The sequence below is a fragment of the Phascolarctos cinereus genome, unplaced genomic scaffold (assembly GCF_003287225.1).
Source record: "Phascolarctos cinereus isolate Bilbo 61053 unplaced genomic scaffold, phaCin_HiC Scaffold_726;HRSCAF=1367, whole genome shotgun sequence".
Lineage (NCBI taxonomy): Eukaryota > Metazoa > Chordata > Mammalia > Diprotodontia > Phascolarctidae > Phascolarctos > Phascolarctos cinereus.
In genome coordinates this window covers 23,033,665-23,051,897 of record NW_027556098.1, presented here as the reverse complement: position 1 = coordinate 23,051,897, position 18,233 = coordinate 23,033,665, and the positions used below count along the sequence as shown (strand labels likewise).

The following is an 18,233-nucleotide window of genomic DNA, read 5'->3' as shown; positions in this document are numbered from 1 at the left end:
TTGTTAAAATTCTTAAAAGCAAGTGACCATAAATTATGCCAAATACATAGGAATAAAAGAAAAAAATTTCAAGTAAGCCAAGAGCCTTATTTCTGTACCTGTCATGGGGTATTTCACCACCTCCTAGATGAACTACAGTTGGGTAGATATCCATCAGACTTGTAGGCTCATTAATCACTTCACCTGCTGGCAATACTCCAGGCCATCGAAATATTCCTGGGACACGAATCCCACCTTCCCAGCCTCCCATGCCTTTGCCTCCTACAATTTGAGTGACAGAGTAAGAAGTTACTGAAACTTTTATATAAACTTAGGTAAATGTAATTTGAAGGTGCATTATTGATTCCTAACCTAAAAAATCAAATCAAACACACTGACGTGAAAATCTATTATCCATGTAAGTTGAATTAGAATAACAACTTCCTAATCATCACCTATCTTTTATTGCTTTGAATATTGCATGAGGAAGAGACATTTGGCTATCCTCCTTGATATTTTAAGTTTTTCTTCAATATCATTGTCAAGATGTTTAAATTCTATCAGCTCTGTATTATTAGTTTGAGTGGTACAATAAATCCAAATAGTATGTCTTTGGGACATCCTATATGATTTCATTGAATGTCAGATTTACTTTTCAGATTGTTTTGCTAAAGGTAATCTTCAAAGCAGTTTTAGTTCTCTCAATTATATTCCAATTGATGGGAGCAATCATGGGGAACAGAACATAAAAAGTTCTGTGGCAGGAGGATACCAATCAAAAATTACTCAAACTTACAAAGTAGTTAGTAGATGAATCAGGACTGCCACTAAGTTCTTCTCTCTCCTGGTTAAGTGCTGTTTTCACTGTTTATCAGAATTACTAGACTGAGCCTAATATTTATTTACTACATTTTTGGTCTTCTAAGGAAAGACTCATTGATACCTTTGTATATTCCATTTGATCCACCAAGTTGAACATTTCCTTCTCTAGCCTCCAAATGCCCTCCATGGTCTGAAGTGAAGTAAATGAATGTTGTATTTTTCAAGCCTTCTTGTTCAATAGCATTAAGAATTTTACCTATGATAGATAAATAAAAAGTTATATGAAAAAGCAAAACTGACAACCACACGACAGAAACAAATAAGCTTTAATTTGGGGCAACTAGGTGGTACAGTGGATAGAGCACCAGGCCTGAAATCAGGAAGACCTGAGTTCAAATCTGACCTCAGAAACTTAGCTGTGTGACCCTTAGCAAGTCATTTACCCCTATTTTCCTCACTTTCCTCATATGTTAATATAAGCTAGAAAAGAATATGGCAAGTTACCCCAGTATCTTTGCCAAGAAAACACCAAATGGAGTCATGAAGAATCAGATATGACTGACCAACAAGGCTCAATTTTCCATCACTCCTTGGTAATAAGGAGGTATAATGAATCACATTAGCTCTACTGATCTGACTTGATTATTATGATTGTGATTAAAATAATTTTAAAACTTCTATTACTCATTAAATATCTAACTACTGACACATAATTTTGTTTTATGCTAACATGAAACTAGGTAGAATCAATATAATAAAAAAATTAAACCAATATATAAGCAATGCAGTTTTTTTAAAAAAAATATTGTACATGAGGGGGTGTAGGGTTGAGAGTAGAGTCAAGATAGTGGAGTAAAGCCAACATATTTCCCAACCTCTCCCAATGTACCCCTTCTACAAAAACTTTAAAAAGCATAACAAGTCAATCTAAGCAGGAAAGCCAACAAAATTTCATAATGAGTCGTTATTCAAGCCCAATACAATGTAGGAAGATGGAGAGGTCTCGGAAAAATGGGGTGAGGGCTGGTCAGGAGCACAATACAATGGAAACAGTACTGATTGTAGGTTGTGGCAGTGGCAGGAGTGTTGGGCTGAACACATGATCTGAAAGAGATTGTGGGAACCCTTGTACTAGCACTGGGAGCAGGGTCATGGGCCCTTTGGCAGCTTTGTTGCCCATTACCATTTCTGGGTCACAGTTCCAGGGCAGAGAGAAGAGCAGTTAAAGTCACTCCATGTGTAAGTAGTGTAGTCCTACATTTGTAAGGACCAGATCCCAGAAGAGTAGAGCAGTGACCACACTTCCCCCCAAAACACATTACCTTGGGACCATAGAAATCTTAGAAACTCTCCCTGAACTAGCTGTGAAAATAGCAAAAAAAAAATAAAAAAATAAAAAAAAATAGAAAATAGAAAAAGCCTGAAGTGTGAGAAAGTGATTCCCCCTCTGCAAGTGAGCAGAGCACAACTCTAACATAAAGTTGAAAGCCAAGAAATAGGCTGGAAAAATGAATAAACAAACAAAAGAACTTAACCATAAAAAAGTTACTATAGTGATAGGGAAGCTCAAGACACAGACTCAGAAGATAATTACTTGACAGCATCTACAAGCAAAGTCTCATAGAAAAATGCCGATGGGACACAAGGAAGAGATAAAAAGAAGAGCAAAGAAAAATTTAAAAGTCAAAGGAGTGGTAGAAAAAATGGGATAAGAAATAGCTATGTAAGAAAATTATGGAAAAAGAATTAAAAAAGAGGTTAAAATACTGAATAAAATGATTCTTTAAAAATCAGAATTGACCAAATAATAAAAGAGGCATAAAGTTGCACTGAAGAAAATAACTCTTTAAAAACTTGAACTGGTCAAATGGAAACTAATGATTTCATAAAACAATAAGAAACAACAAAGCAGCCAAAGAGTCATAAAAAAAAGAAGAAAATGCCAAATATTTCAGGAAAAAAAAAGTTGAACTAGAAAATTGATTAAGGAGACATAATTTAAGAATTATTAGACAACCTAAAGCAAGTTAAAAAAAAATGAAACCTAGATTTCGTATTTCAAGATGTTATAAAGGAAAACTACCCAAATATCTTGGAATAAGGAAGCAAAAATAGAAATGAAAAGAGCCTATTAATCACCTCCTGATAGCTATCTCAAAATAAATTCCCAGGAATATAATTGCCAAAATCCACAACTTCCATGTCAAGGAGAAAATACTGCAGGTAGCAAGAAAGGAAGAATTTAAATACTGTGAAGCCAGTCAGGATCACACAAAATTTAGAACCTTCACAATAAAGGAGCTGACATTAAATCAAAAGCCTCAAGAAAAGCATAAAAAGGTAAACATGAGTGTAGAATCACAAGAGATTTAACAAGTTAAATTTTCTACATTTTCAAATGGGAAGATGACACGTATAATTCCTCAGAATCTTATCATAATTAGGGCAGGTATAAGTCTACTTGGAAAGAGGGCGTGGATATAAGTTTACTAGATCAGTATTATTTCAAGAGAAGAATGGAAGGTTGAGAAATAAGGAAGCACTAGAAAAAGGGGGAAGAGAGCGGAAGAAGGGGAAAATAATTTCACAGAAAAGAGGCCCATAAGGAAGACTTTGTACAAGTGAGGGGCAAATAGAGAGGAGGATTTGAACATCACTTTCATCTGAAGTGGATGAAGAAAAGAAGAAAAAATATACACTCCCCCCCAACTTGCAAACCCCACCAATCCACTGCAAATAGTAACTGTTAATGTGAATGGGATGAACTCACCTATAAAATTGGGGGAAATAACAGAATTTATTAGAAACCAGAATCCAAAAATATGTTGTTTTTACAAAAGACACACTTGAAACAGAAAGACATATACAGAGTTAAAATAATGGATTAGATAAGAAACTTATGCTTCAGCTGAAGTGAAAAAGATAAGGGTAGCAATCATGATCTTAGAGAAAGCAAAAGCAAAAAAAAAAGACCCAATTGAAAGAGATAATTAGGAAAAGTACATTTTTCAGTATGGTAGTATAGGTAATGAATTAAGAATATCAGTACTGAACACATATGCACCAAATGGCATAGCATCCAAATTCCTGAAGGAAAAGTTAAATGACTCAGGAGAAGAAATTGACAGTAAACTTTTAATATGGGTACTTCAACTTATTCCTCTTAGACCAAGATAAATCTAACCATAAAATAAACAAGAGGGAAATGAAAGAAATGAATAGAGTTTTAGAAAAGTTAGATATGCTAGATATCTTGAGAATTTTGTTGTTGTTGTTCAGTCATTTCAGTCTTGTCTGACTCTTCATGATCCCATTTTGGATTTCTTTGGAGTGGTTTGTCATTTCCTTCTCATTTTACAGATAAAGAACTATGGCAAAGAGGGTTAAGTTACTTGGCCAGAGTCACAGAGTTAATGTGTGTCTAAGGCCAAATTTGAATTCAGGAAGATGAGTCTTCTTAACTTCAGGCCCTGCATGATCCATTGTATCATCCAGCTGCTTTTGGTAATACTGAATGGGAAGAATATACCTTTTTCTCAGCTGTACATGGCATATCCACAAAAACTGACCATGCATTAGAGCATTAAAAACCTCACAAATTCAGAAAAGCAGAAAATTTGAATGTACTTTTTTCAGACCTTAATCATTTAAAAATTACATTTAATAAAAGGTATTTGAAGCACAGATGATAAATGAATAGGAAATGAAATAATCTAATCCTAAAGAATGAGTGGATCAATGAACAAAACACAGAATAATCAATAATTTTATTAAAGATAATGACAACAAATGAGCACCATACCAAAATTTGTAGGATGCAGATAAAGCAGTACTTATGGGAGAATTTATATCTCTGAACACTTATATTAATAAAAGGGAAAAAGAACAGATAAACAAAATTGGCATACAACTAAAAAAAAACCCTTGAAAAAGAACAGTTAAAAACCTTCAATTAAATACTAGAATAGAAAAAAACTGAAAATCAAAGGAAAATTTTTTAAAATTTAAAGCAAAAAAAAAAGTAGGAGCAAGTTTTGTGGAGCAAAACAATAACACAGATAAATTACCTTTCTAAAAAATGAAGAGTGGACAAGAAATAAAGATGAAATTAAAGCATTTATTAACAGCTTTTTTGTTCAATTACATACCAATAAAAGTTATAATCTAAATTAAATACATGAACATTTTTTAAGAAATTGTCCATATTAACATAAGAGGAAATATAATACTTAACTCTATCTTAGAAAAAGAAATTGAACAAGTTATTAATGTACTCCCTAAGGGGGTGAAAAACAAAAAACCAAAAAAGGACTAGATGGAGTTACAAGTGAATTCTACCAAAAATTTAAATGACAATCCCAAAACTGGAAAAAAAAAAGAATTGGAAAATGAATCCTACCAAATTCTTCCTTTAATATACACATGGTTTTGATATTTAAATCAGAGAGACCAAAAGCAGAGAAAGAAAATCATAGACCAATTTCTTTAATGAACATTTATATAAAACATATAAATAAAATACTAGCAAGAAGATTACAACAATATATCATAAAATTCATACACTATGACTATGCTATATTTATACCAGGAAGGCAGAGATAGTTCAATATTAGGAAAACTATAAGCATAATAAACCATAATAATTTATAACAAAATTTGTCATATCCATAATTGCAGAAAAACCTTTTGAGAAAATATAATACCCATTCCTATTCAAAATACCAGAAAGCACATAAATAAATGGAGTCTTTCTTAATATGATAAATAGTATTTACCCAACACCAACAGCAAGCATTATCTGTAACACAGATAAATTAGAAACCTTTCCAATAAGATCAGGGGTGAAGAAAGTATTCCATTGTTACCATTATTATTCATCAAGAAATGCTAGCTATAGCAATAAGAAAAAAAGATAAATTGAGGCACTGAGGAAGCAAAACTATCACTTTTGTAGATAATATGATGATATACTTGGAGAACCCTAGAGAATCAACTAAAAAAAGTATAAATAGTCAAAACAATTAACAATTTTAACAACGTTGCAGGATGTGAAACAAACCCACATAAATCATTACAATTTCTACATATTGCCAACAAAACTCAGCAGAAAGAGATAGAAAGAGAAATTCTACTTAGAATAAATGCAGACTAAAATACTTGGGAGTCTACTTGTCAAGACACACCCGAATTATATGATCAAAATTACAAATCAGTTTCCATGCAAATAAAGACATCTAAAGAACCAGAGAAATATTCACTGTACATGGGAAGGTCAAGCCAATAATATAAAAAATGACAAAACTATGTAAATTGATTTACTTATTCAGTGATATACCAATCAAACTACCAATGAATTACTTTATAGAGCTAGAAAAATAATGAAATTCATTTGGCAGAACAAAATACCAAGAACATCAAGGGAATCAATGAAAAAAAGCTGTGAAAGAAGGAGGCCTAGCAGTACCAGATCTCAGACTATACTATGAAGCAATAGTCATTAAAACAGTGGGTTAAAAATAGAGTGGCTGATCAATGGAATACACAAGGCACACAATTTATAAAAGTAAATGAGCACAATAACTTAGTTTTTGATAAACACAAAGATCCTACCTATTGGTGTAAGAACTTCCTATTTAACAAAAACTGTTGGGAAAACTGAAAAGTAATCTAGACTTGGACCAACATCTTACACTGTATGCCAAGATAATCTCAAAATGGGTGCATGATTTAGACATAAAGACTGATATCATAAAGAAATCAGGGAAACATGGAATTGTAGATGGGGAAGAGTTCATGACCCAATGAGAGATAGAAAGGATCAGAGGAGTAAAATTTGCTTTACATTGAATTAAAAAGTTTTAGCACAAACAAAAGCAATGCAGCCAAATTAGAAGGAAAGCAGAAAAATGGGGTTAGAGATCACATCAAGTTTCTTGATAAATGTCTAATTTTGCAAATATATAGGAAACTGAACCAAACTTATAAAAAAAAATAAGAACCATTGCCCAAATTGATAAATAGTTAAAGAATATGAACAGGCAGTTTTCAGAAGAAGAAATCAAATGCATTAATGGTAATAAGAAAAAAATACTCCAAATCACTAATTATTAGAGAAATGCAAATTAAAACAACTCTGAGGTATGACACTATCTAATTAGTTAAGATGACAGAAATAGAAAATGACAAATACTGGGGTGGGGGGTTGTAGGAAAATAGGTACACTAATGCACTGTTGGTCAAACAGTGAACTTATCCCACCAGTGTGGAGAACAATTTGAAACAATGATCAAAGAGCGACAAAACTGTGCATATCCTTTGACTCAGCAATACTTCTAGAACCATACCACAAAGAAACTTTAAAAAAGGAAGAAGATGTATATGTATAAAAATATTTTTGTCAGCTTTTTGTAGTGGCAAAGAATTGGAAATTGAAGGGATGTCCATAAATTGAGGAATGGCTGAACAAATTGTGGCATATGATTGTGATAAAGAACTAATTGTGCTATAAGAAATGACAAGGGGTAGGAAGCTTCAGAAAAACATGGGAAGACCTATATAAACTGATGCAAAATGAAGTGAGAACTAGGAGATCATTGTGCATAGTATCAGCAATGATGCTATGATGATCAACTGTGAAAGACTTAGCTGCTTTGATCAATGCAATGATCCAAAATAATTCCAAAAGACTTATGAAGAAAAAAATGCTATACAGAGAGAGAACTGATAAACTCTGAATGCATATTGAAGGATATTTTTCCTTTTTTTTTTTGCAATATTGCTAATATGGAAATATGTTTTGCATGATTTCACATGTATAATTAATCTCACATTGTTTGCCTTCTAAGTGGGTAGGAGGGAGAAAATTTAAGATGAAAAGAATGGTAAAAATGAATATTAAAACAACAACAACAAAAAAAAATGGCATTTGAAGCCTTATAGGAATCCCTGGGAATTATAAAGGAATTAATGATGCTGAATATGAACCACATAAAAATGAAATTAAAGACTGCCCTGTAAACCATTTTTTTTCCTCTCTAGTATATCAATACTTGGATATCTCATTCCTGCCTTTAGGAAAGTCATCATTCTCTAGTATACTCCTCTTAGTAAAAATTGTACCCAGAAGAAATTTTAATACTTTAGGGAATTTTAGAGAATGTAAAGGATATAGTATTTGACCTTAACATCTCTCTCTACAGTGTCTTTCTGTATAGTAGAAGAATTTTTGAGCTTGCTAGTAAGAAAATAGCAGAGGTATTTATCTCTCTTTGGGGGTTCTTTTGGTTCACAAAAGGAGTCCAAGACCTTGGTCACTGACTATCAGGAAAACCAGAGGCTATTTTGATTAATCTATAGAGAGATAGTCAAACTTAGCTTAAAGAATGAAATCTAGTCTGGTAGAACAGAGTTACCCTTTGTATAAAATTCAGATCTTGCTTCTGAAAGATACTGGCTGACTCTGTTTAGTCATAAGCAGGTCACTTTTTTTTCAGTACTACAGACATATCTCAAAGACTATTAAATTGAACAACAGTTGCTTATCTGAATTGGCAGAGTGTACTTTCTCACTAGAATTCCAAACTCCAGTGAAATCAGGGTCCATAAATCATATACATATGTATACAGAATAAATCACTAGGATACATAAGCAATAAAAATAACTAAGGTTATTTGTAACAGTGTGCAGGTATACATCGCAGTGGATGAAAGTAGGTTAGTGCGTGCCTAAAGAGATTAAGTTTCATTATTCACATACAGGTGACTTTTATTAGTGGATTTAAATAAGTAACTTGCTATCTGGGCATATTTTCATCAAGGAGGGGTCATAGTGAATCAAATTAATAAACTAAAATGTCCAAGTGATAAATGAGTAATTTTGAGTTAATTTTATTTTTATATAATGGATATTTTATATAATGGTTTTACAACCAAGGAGCTGGTGTAGGGTGAACTGCAGCAAGGTGACCCCAAGCAGAGCAGCTAAAGAGATAATCAGAGATTTCAGAGATAAAACCAAAACATATTTTCAAATAATGTGGCATAATCATAGACAGTTGTACAAACCACAACAAGAAACAACAGGTCAGTCTGGCAGCTGGTGAAAGAAAAGGAGTAGCTTTGAATAAATGCCTTGGACAAATGAGAGATGAAAAAGTAGAGTCACAGACAGTTTTCTAAGCAGTTCTGAAGCTTTATATCTATGACAGCTAATATTACAGATCCCAAAAGAGATCCAGGTCAAGTACCTTTCACAGTTTTGGTTGTTAGTAGGATTCTTAACCAAATAAGAGATAACCATATAAGACAAAAATAAATGAAATGGAAATATTTTATGAACAAAATCAGTGCAACTAGGATAAGAATGAAAACACTGACTTTTGGGGAAAATTTTAGCATTTAATATTCATCTATGATAAGGTTTTGAAATCCAGGATACATGAGGGACTAGTATAAATACTAAGAGTAAGAACTAGATAAATGGATAAATGGTTAATAGTAGAAGTGTCAAAATGGTCAAAAGATATGCACAATTCTTAAAAGAAGTAATTCCTATTATTAAAAAAACATACGAAAGACTCCAAATCATTAATACAGAGTGTCCCAAAAGTCTTAGCACATTTTAATTTTAGTAAATTAGAACTTAATTAAAACTTTTGGGATACTGTGTAAGAGAAATGCTATTCAAAATGTCTCTGTGATTTTATCTCACACTTAGGAAACTGACATAGAAGAAAAAAGATTAGAATAATTAAAATTGCGGTGGTTTCAGAAAAACAGGCAAACCATTCTTGAAATTAATTAAATCAGTCAATTATTTTTAATTACATTAATAAAATTAATTTTCATTCTTGAAAATAATTTGAAATTATGCAAAGAAACTGAGTGAAATATTTATAACTTTTGACCCAACAATTTCATTACTAAGCATACACCTCAAAAAGGTCTAAGACAAAGCAAGGTTCTATACACACCAATATATTTATAGTAATATTTTTTGTAGTAACAGAAATATAGAAACAAAGTAGATGCTCACTGATTGTGTCATAGTTAAACAAATTATGGTACAGTAATATAATAGGATATTATTGTGCTATAGGAAATAATGACTGAAGAATTCAGAGAAGCATGAGGTGACATAGATGAACTGATGCAAAAGGAAGTAAGCAGAAATAGAAATGCTGTATCTATCTAATAGATATTCATTATATTTATATACACATAAATGTAATATGTGATATATAATGTATTATATGATAATATGTTACATATAAGCAGAAATAGGAAAACTATGTAAGTATATATATAGTTTTCCTATCCCTGCTTATATATTCTATGTATTTCTGATTTCATATATGTGTATGTGTGTGTATATATATATGTATATATATATATACATACATACATACACACACATGCATATATTTTGATATCTTAACTACAATCTTGTAAATGAAAAGAAAAGCTAAAGAAAACAAAATGGTTTGTTATGTAATTGTACAACCAAACTTGTCCCCAGAAAAGAGATGAGAAAATGCACCTCCTTCCCTTTGCACAGCTTGGAGACTATGTGTGTGGAACACTGAATTTCCTCACTGATTTGGTCAAAGGGTTAGTTTTGCTGAATTGCCTTTTCCTTCATTGTTATTGTTGTTGTTGTAATTATTGTTATTAGGGATAGCTCTCTGGGTAAGGGAGAATATAAGGATTTATTTATGAAGTTGATGTGAAAACAAAAAATATCAATATTTTAAAAATTATACATCATAATCTATACCATGTCTTAAGGCAGAAGATAAAGGTTATTACTTGTATCTCAATGAAATATGTATTTAAGGGTTAAATTCAATGTTCAAGATAACACTAAAGGAAAAAAAAAACATAAATTTCACTTACCCACTATCCAGTCCATCTCTTCTACATTGTCTCCATATAAGCCATGTTTGCTTTTCCCAAGGAACTGTTTTGTGGTAACAAGGGGAATATGGACGTGCAGCAAAGAAACAAAGAGGAGAAATGGCCTATGCTTGTTGCTAAAAGAATAAAACCATATCGATAAGTTTTAGAAAGGTATGATAGGAGATTTACAGGGCATATTCTTTTTGTCAATTGAAACTAGCATGAAAAAGTTGTATTGGTTTCCATGTGCATTGATATCTTTGTTATGGATTTCTCTGATGAATTCATCACATAGACTATTTTTCTTTGAAAAAGCTTCTCAGGACTAAAGTATGAGGAGATTCAAGACTCCAAGAAGCTATTGAACATCCTTTAAAAAATAAGATTTAGATTACCTGGTAATAAATGAAATTGCTTCTTTTAGCATAAGAGCTGCTGTTCTCTCTAAAACCATTGGTTGTTCAGTAATTTCATAGTTTCTCATCAGGATGCAGTTCCAATACCTTATAAATCCAAAACTGGAGTACCAGGAAATGAAAAACAGAAAACTAAGGGTAATCAGGCACATCAGAATTTTCCAGGATACTGAGATTAAGCCAGCAAGTTTGCCAGTGGTAAGTGTTAGCATCCCAAGGACAATTACCTGGGTGTAAACCCAAAGTTTAGCTCTAAAGGCAGCATCTACTTCTGGAGATTTGTTTATTTGACAATCATTTATAAGTGTGAAAGGCATGCCATAAAAATAATCAAATCCATGGTTTAATGGATGGTGGCAATGATCAGTTCGAAATTCACAGTTCACTCCTTGGTGCCATTTTCCTGGGAACAAAAGGAAATAATTAAATCATCTTTAAATTCCATTTCATAGTGCTACGTAGTCTCTCAAAGTATTTCTGAAATTAAAATTCAATAGTTTATTTCAATGATGAAAATGCAATAATAAAAATGTAAATTTAAAAAGTATACATACATACATTTGTAGTAGAGTTTTGTCAAGCTTAAATCTGTCAGTGATAAATACTTTTGGTACTAAGAAATTAAGGACCATGGGGCCATAAAATTTCTAAGGGAAAAAAAGTGAGATTTTTAAAAATTTATTCAATAAAAGCTGTAACAAAGATTTCTTCTTGAATATGTTGACATAGTCAAGTAATCATTTGGTCTTTTCCCTAAGCATTTTCCTCCCCTATATCCAATCAATCTCCTCAGTTTCTTACTGGGCTCTCCTTTGAGTCCTCTGGAGCTACAAGGGCAAAAAATGTTTTGATGAAGATGATCAAAACCTATAGTTAGGGAGAGTAGCAATAATTATACAACAAAAATGTTTAGCTAGTTAATATGGTTAAATAACATAATCAAAAATAAATGTTGAAAAATTATAAAGAACAAGCTTGGCCTCAAAGAAATATGGACAACACGTCTTCCTCCCACACATCTACAGAGATGGGGGTACTAGGGAATGGATATGGAACACTGAAGATAGAGCACCAATTTTTAATATATTGATTGGTTTTGTTAAAGTATTTGATCTTTTTCTTTATTAAAAATTTCTTTCTTATAAGGGATAAATTTCTGTGAGGGAGAGGAGAAGGAATAGAGGAGGAAATCAAGAAAATTTTAAAATAAAATATAGAAATAAAATATATTTTTAATAATCCTGGTTAAGTAAAGAATTAGTCCGTGTTGCTTGGTGGTCTAGCCTTTTGCTTTCTCTCCCTCCTTAGATTTGTAAATGAAAAAATGGTTCATTACTTGGAGATAAGAATATGCAGAGTGAATGGTGATTTTAAAAGTGGCAGGAATAATAAATAGCAACCTTACTTAGTCCTGATACTTGAATGAAGATATTGGAAAATGAGAAATACTTTTATGGTTGATAAGGCATGAGACATCACAGCTTTAACTCTACAGGAAAAATAATTTGACATTTTTTGTATACCATGAAATAAATGTTTGTTTTAGTAAACTGAAATAAGTTTAACAAGATAAGAAAATGTTAACCCTGTAATTTCTGAATTCAGGAAAGTCAAAGTTTGAGTAAAAGCATAACTTCTGAAAAACTCTTTAAATTAACAAGTGTAAACTACATTAGAACTTGGCCAGTAAGAGAAGTGAAATATTCAAGAATACAGCAAAGAAAGTAATCATTGGCTAGGAATTCAGAATGAAAAGACTGATTCTCCTGAAAATATAATTATGAATTACCTAACAGGGCTCAGAACCACCTTTGATTTTATAGGGGGTAACGATTAGTTTTTGTTTGTTCTTAGAAATAAATGAAGTTCTCTAAAAGTCAAGCAAGTCTAGTGTGAATGTGATTTGAATAATACATTCTTATATGCACCTATAAGTCCTGTTGTATATCCTTGCTGCTGTAGTATTTTTGCAAAAGTTGTTTCATTTGCAGGAAGTCCTCCTGAACCGCCATTCCACTGAAGTGCACGATATCCATTAGTGGCATCCATTCCTATTATATATTAAAGAGAGAATGATTTTCCCTTTTTTCTTTAGTTACTTTAAATTCTGAATAAAAAGTAAAGCAAGGCTATTTTAAAAACTGCAATATTACAAATTACAGCAATATTGCAATTTGTAAAACTGGAAAAGTATTCTAAGCTTTTCTTATCTTTACTGTGCACAGTGGTGTGAAACTCAATTAAGAATGAAAGCCACTAAACCCAATATAAGAACACTGGCAGGCTGCATATTGACTTAGCAAGCCACATATTAACATTACCCATGTTGTATTGTTTTTTAAATTTTATTTTATTAAATATTTCCCAATTTTATTTCAATATATTGGGGCCTTACTGGAGAGTGTTGCTGTCTGATGAAGACCTCAGGCCATATGTTTGACACTTGTACTATTGACAATTTAGTTGAGGAAGACAAAATTACTAACCAAAATTCAGAATACAGAAAAAAAAAACCATGTACAAGAGGCTAACTTATTTTTATATAAAGACATGGGGAGCTCTTAGGAACCCTGGAAATAAAATGGGAAAATAATTCTCTTCATAAGCAATTCATGCATGTGAAAATAGACAATGACTTTTTTTTCCAGGCAATTGGGGTCAAGTGACTTTCTCAGGGTCACACAGGTAGTAAGTATCTGAGGTCAGATTTGAACTCAGGCCCTCCTGACTAAGGCCTGGTGCTCTATCTATGAAGGGACATTCTTAAAAGTCAATGTTCTGTTAACAAGATCAACCTGAATTAGCCTTTTCCTTCCTTTCTTCCTTCCTTCCTTCCTTCCTTCCTTCCTTCCTTCCTTCCTTCCTTCCTTCCTTCCTTCCTTCCTTCCTTCCTTTTCTTTCTTTCTTTCTTTCTTTCTTTCTTTCTTTCTTTCTTTCTTTCTTTCTTTCTTTCTTTCTTTCTTTCTTTCTTTTTCTTTTTCAAGAGTTTGTCCAGACTGTAGCACAATTTATTTGATGCTTTTACAGCAACGGTCTCATTTTTTTAATTGTCCTCACTGCTAAAAAAAAAAATTGATTACACACCCTAAGCATGCATATATGAAGGGATAGGGACTGGGCCTCTGATTTAATTAGTTTAGAGAACTCCTGAGTGAGGAATATTCCTTTCTTGCCTCAGGTAAGCAAATTCTTTGTAAACTACATATTAAAGAGTTACCTAAGAGCACTTAGAGGTTAAGTTATTTCCTCAAGGACACAGAGCCAGTAGATATTGGGGTGAAATTTGAATCTAAGTCTTCCTGGATTCAAGGCCATCTGATCTCTCCACTATGCCATGCCAACTCTCATGCATATATTTGCTGTGGAACTTAAACAAAAATATAAGTGGGAATAATAATAATAATAATAAGATTAACAAATAGAAGATAAAAAGATGAATTAATATTTGACTGGAGCAACAATAAGGAATCACTAGAGTTCATTGGTCAGACCTGAGATTCTGGAAAAAAAAATTCAGCACCTACATGGAGAATGGAAAGGATAAGGGAGACACAAAGTGGGAAGACTTTGGAGGTTATTTCGATAGCTTAGGTAGAAAGCAGTCAGAATGTGAATCAGAATCATCGTCGTGGACATGTAATTAGAGAGGAAAGGATAGATTTAGGCAGCTAAGTGGTCTGGTGGATAAACCAAAAGCTGGAATCAGAATTACCTGAGTTCAAATATGACCTCACACATTTACTTGCTGTATAACCCTGGGCAAGCCACTTAACCTTTGTTTGCTTCAGTTTCCTCATCTGTAAAACGGTGATAATAACCTTACTACCCAGGGTTGTTGTGAGCATCAAACGAGATAATTGTAAAATGCTTAGCACAATATTCTGGCAGATAGTGCCATATAAATGTTAGCTATTATTATTTTGGAATTCAAAATGGCAAGATTTAGCAGCAGAATGGATGTGTAGGATACATGAGAATGAAAAGTCAAAAATGACACTGAGATTGTGAACCAGAAGAATGCTGGTGCCCTCCATAAAAATAGGGAAGCTTGAAAGAAGGGTAGGTTTTTTTGGGGGGGAGGATAATAATATAATGAGATCCATCCATACCTGAAAATCCTGAAAAGTCCAGTTCTGTTCTATGTAAAATAGAAGAGGATGGGCCTCTTACTTTACTCCTAGGTCACTGCCTAAAGTACAGAACCTGCTCTCAGAGGGGATTTGCCAAAGCTGCCACATGAGATTCTAGGGCAGTGATATCACATTCATATTCACACAAATGGATTCCTACAGCTGCATGTTAGCTTAGAAAACCACAAATGAACATTGCCTATGTTTTATTTTCTTTCTTTCTTTATTTTTTTTTTAGCATTTTTCAATAACATCTTAATCTGGTTCAGGCTGTGCTTGGAAGTTTAGTCTTCCACTTGCAGGCAGTGAGTTTGACTCCTCTGCTCTGGAGGACAGAAAGGTAGGTATAGGAGGCAGGGGCATAGAATTTTCCCAAGGGCATTTGCACAGATGCTGCTGTGGCGAAAAGTTAAGTTATAATTTTCCTAAGAGGCTTATGCCTGGCTCAGATGGAGGAAATGGGCAAGAGTGAAAAGCACGTTGGGTTATGTTCAAAGATGGCTCTACAATTGGCTATCCCTGGGAGGGTGGGATGCGACCCAACCTCCCACCATCTGATTAGTTGATTATATAACTGTAATGTCAGTCCACAGTCCCTTCGGGATCAAGAGATTACCCTAGTTGTACACCACTATCTTAGAAAGCTACTAATGCCAAAGGATTTGTTACAATTCAGCCAACTGGTAATAAGCCTCTCCAATTTTAGCTCTAATTTTTGTTGGTCTAGACATAACATCCTTCAAGAACATTGTACTTCAAGCCTTTCTAGTTCAGTAAAATCCACCAAAGCTTAAAATCCTCTAGCACTGCCTCTGAGAACCAACGTAATCTTCAGTTGTGATGGGCAAAATGGAATTAATGATTACTACCTTAATAGACAGACATTTGGTTTTCTAAAAACATCTTAAACAAACATTGATATAACTGTCAATTTAAAAACTGCATATGAAACAATGAATTATTAGCAGGCTCAGTAAATAGAAAACATGTATGTATATTATTTTATCTTGCATATATTTCCCCTTTTATTAAACTAGTCCTAGTGCATCCCTATATTGATAAAGATAGATCCAAAAGATACAAAAATCCAGACTTCACTCAATTCTTAGTTACCAGCAGAGTACCAACCTGATCGGAAGGCATGTCTACCAGTCAGGAAAGCAGCTCTGCTGGGAGTACACAAAGGAGCAGCAGATAAGTGCTGTGAAAGTTGTATTCCTTCCTTTGCAAGGCGATCAATATTGGGGGTCCTAAGGAAAACATCCTAATTTCAATACAAGTTGATGTTAAAGTATTTGTAATATCAAACAAATTTTAAAGGAAGTGAACATTGATTGAATTAATCTCACTTAAGTGATTTTCCTGAGACACCAATGTCTTATATTATTATTTTTTTATTTTTTCATTTTTAAAAGTATGAACTTGACCAACTTCAACAAATATAAACATTTCTATAGACAAAGAACAGAGCAAAGAAGAATCTTCAATACATAATATAATATTTTAAAGCTGTATATATACATACACATATACATAACTACATATATATACATTATATATATATATATATAATTTAACATAATAGTACTAACATTGTCTACTTTGTATCTTCTGATCCTACTTCTGTCTTTGGTGTACTTTTAAAATATTTCATTGATGATCTTTTCTTTCCTTTCCTTTTTCTTTTCTTTTTCTCTATCACTATTCCCCCAACTCCTCTCTACTAATAAGTAAAAGCCCCTTCTTCCTTCATGGTCTAACATTTCATTTAAATAGTCATATTAGCAAAAGGAGCAAAAAATGAAGGGGTTTTCTTAACAGTAATAGGTATCTTTTAGGTAGATTTTCTCAGTCTCTAATTTACTCACTCTGGAAATGACATCATTCTTTTAGTCTATCAGGTAGTATGGCATGGGAAAAAGTACACTGGATTTGGAGTGAATGGAAGAGTTCCATCCTTGCCTCTGTAATTTACTATCTGTATGACTTCAGTCAGGTCATAGACTTCCTGGTCATTGGTTGAGAAGGAGTATAGTATAGGGGAATAGATGTCCAAAGACATCTAGGTTCAAATTACATTAATGATACGGTGACGAAGACAAGTCACTAAACTTGATTAAACTATAGTTTGTCATTGTTGTTCTGTTGTGTCCAACTGTTCATGACCTCATCCGGGGTTTTCTTGGCAAAGATACTGGAGAGGTTTGCCATTTTCTTCTCCAGTGCATTGTGGGAAATAGTGGTTAAGTGACTTCCTCAGGGTTACACAGCTGGTAAGTGTATGAGGTTGAATTTGGAGTCAGGTCTTCCTCACACCAGGCCCATCCTTCTATCCACTGATCCACCTAGCTGCCTAACTACAAACTACAGTTTTCCTATCTGTAAAATGGGGTAATAATAATAAAAATAATACTCAAAGTAACGGACCTCATATGGTGGTGGTTGTTTCAAAGGAGATAATGGAATAATGTACTTCATAATCCTTAAAGTACTATATAAAGATCAGCTATCATTATTGTTATTAGTTGCTTCATACACTAAAGGAGTTTGTACTTAATGTTTATCTCAGAGGTCCTGCATAGCTTTAAATGCTATATCATCCTGATTAGACTAGAGTCATGGAATCATAGAATTTCAGTGCTGGAAGTCACCTTGGATTTTACTCCACTTCCCTTATTTTGCAGATATAGGAAAAAAACCCAACCAAGTACAAGAATTCATGTGTACATATAGCTAATTATTCTCAAAACAAGCATTAGAACCAAGATATCCAATGTCTAATCCAATGTTCTTTTCACTATACCAGTGAAAAGGCAGTAGAAGACATGAGAGTATGATGAGGAGCTGCTAATTGGTTAGTTGTGGTACCTTGAGCAAGTCATATTAATTTAATTAAATTTAGCAACAATTTATAAAATGTCTGCTAGACACTAGAGAAGGTGGTAGACTCCGTATAAACAAAAGCAAAAATGAAATTGTCTTCTCCTCA

The 18,233-nt window shown here is 33.0% G+C and overlaps 1 protein-coding gene across 2 annotated transcripts in view; it reads right to left on the bottom strand.

The window, feature by feature from the left end:
• LOC110212751 (arylsulfatase D-like) overlaps positions 1–18,233 on the bottom strand; it is a 37,127-nt gene that overhangs the window by 5,735 nt on the left and 13,159 nt on the right. For both annotated transcript variants that reach the window (XM_078146163.1, XM_020992791.2), the window contains exons 3-8: positions 16,373–16,494; positions 13,043–13,165; positions 11,094–11,517; positions 10,696–10,832; positions 923–1,057; positions 99–261 (exon numbers count right to left, since the gene is read on the bottom strand). In XM_078146163.1, coding sequence (XP_078002289.1) covers positions 99–261; positions 923–1,057; positions 10,696–10,832; positions 11,094–11,517; positions 13,043–13,165; positions 16,373–16,494 — 1,104 coding nt within the window. The remainder of the gene's footprint in view (positions 1–98; positions 262–922; positions 1,058–10,695; positions 10,833–11,093; positions 11,518–13,042; positions 13,166–16,372; positions 16,495–18,233) is intronic.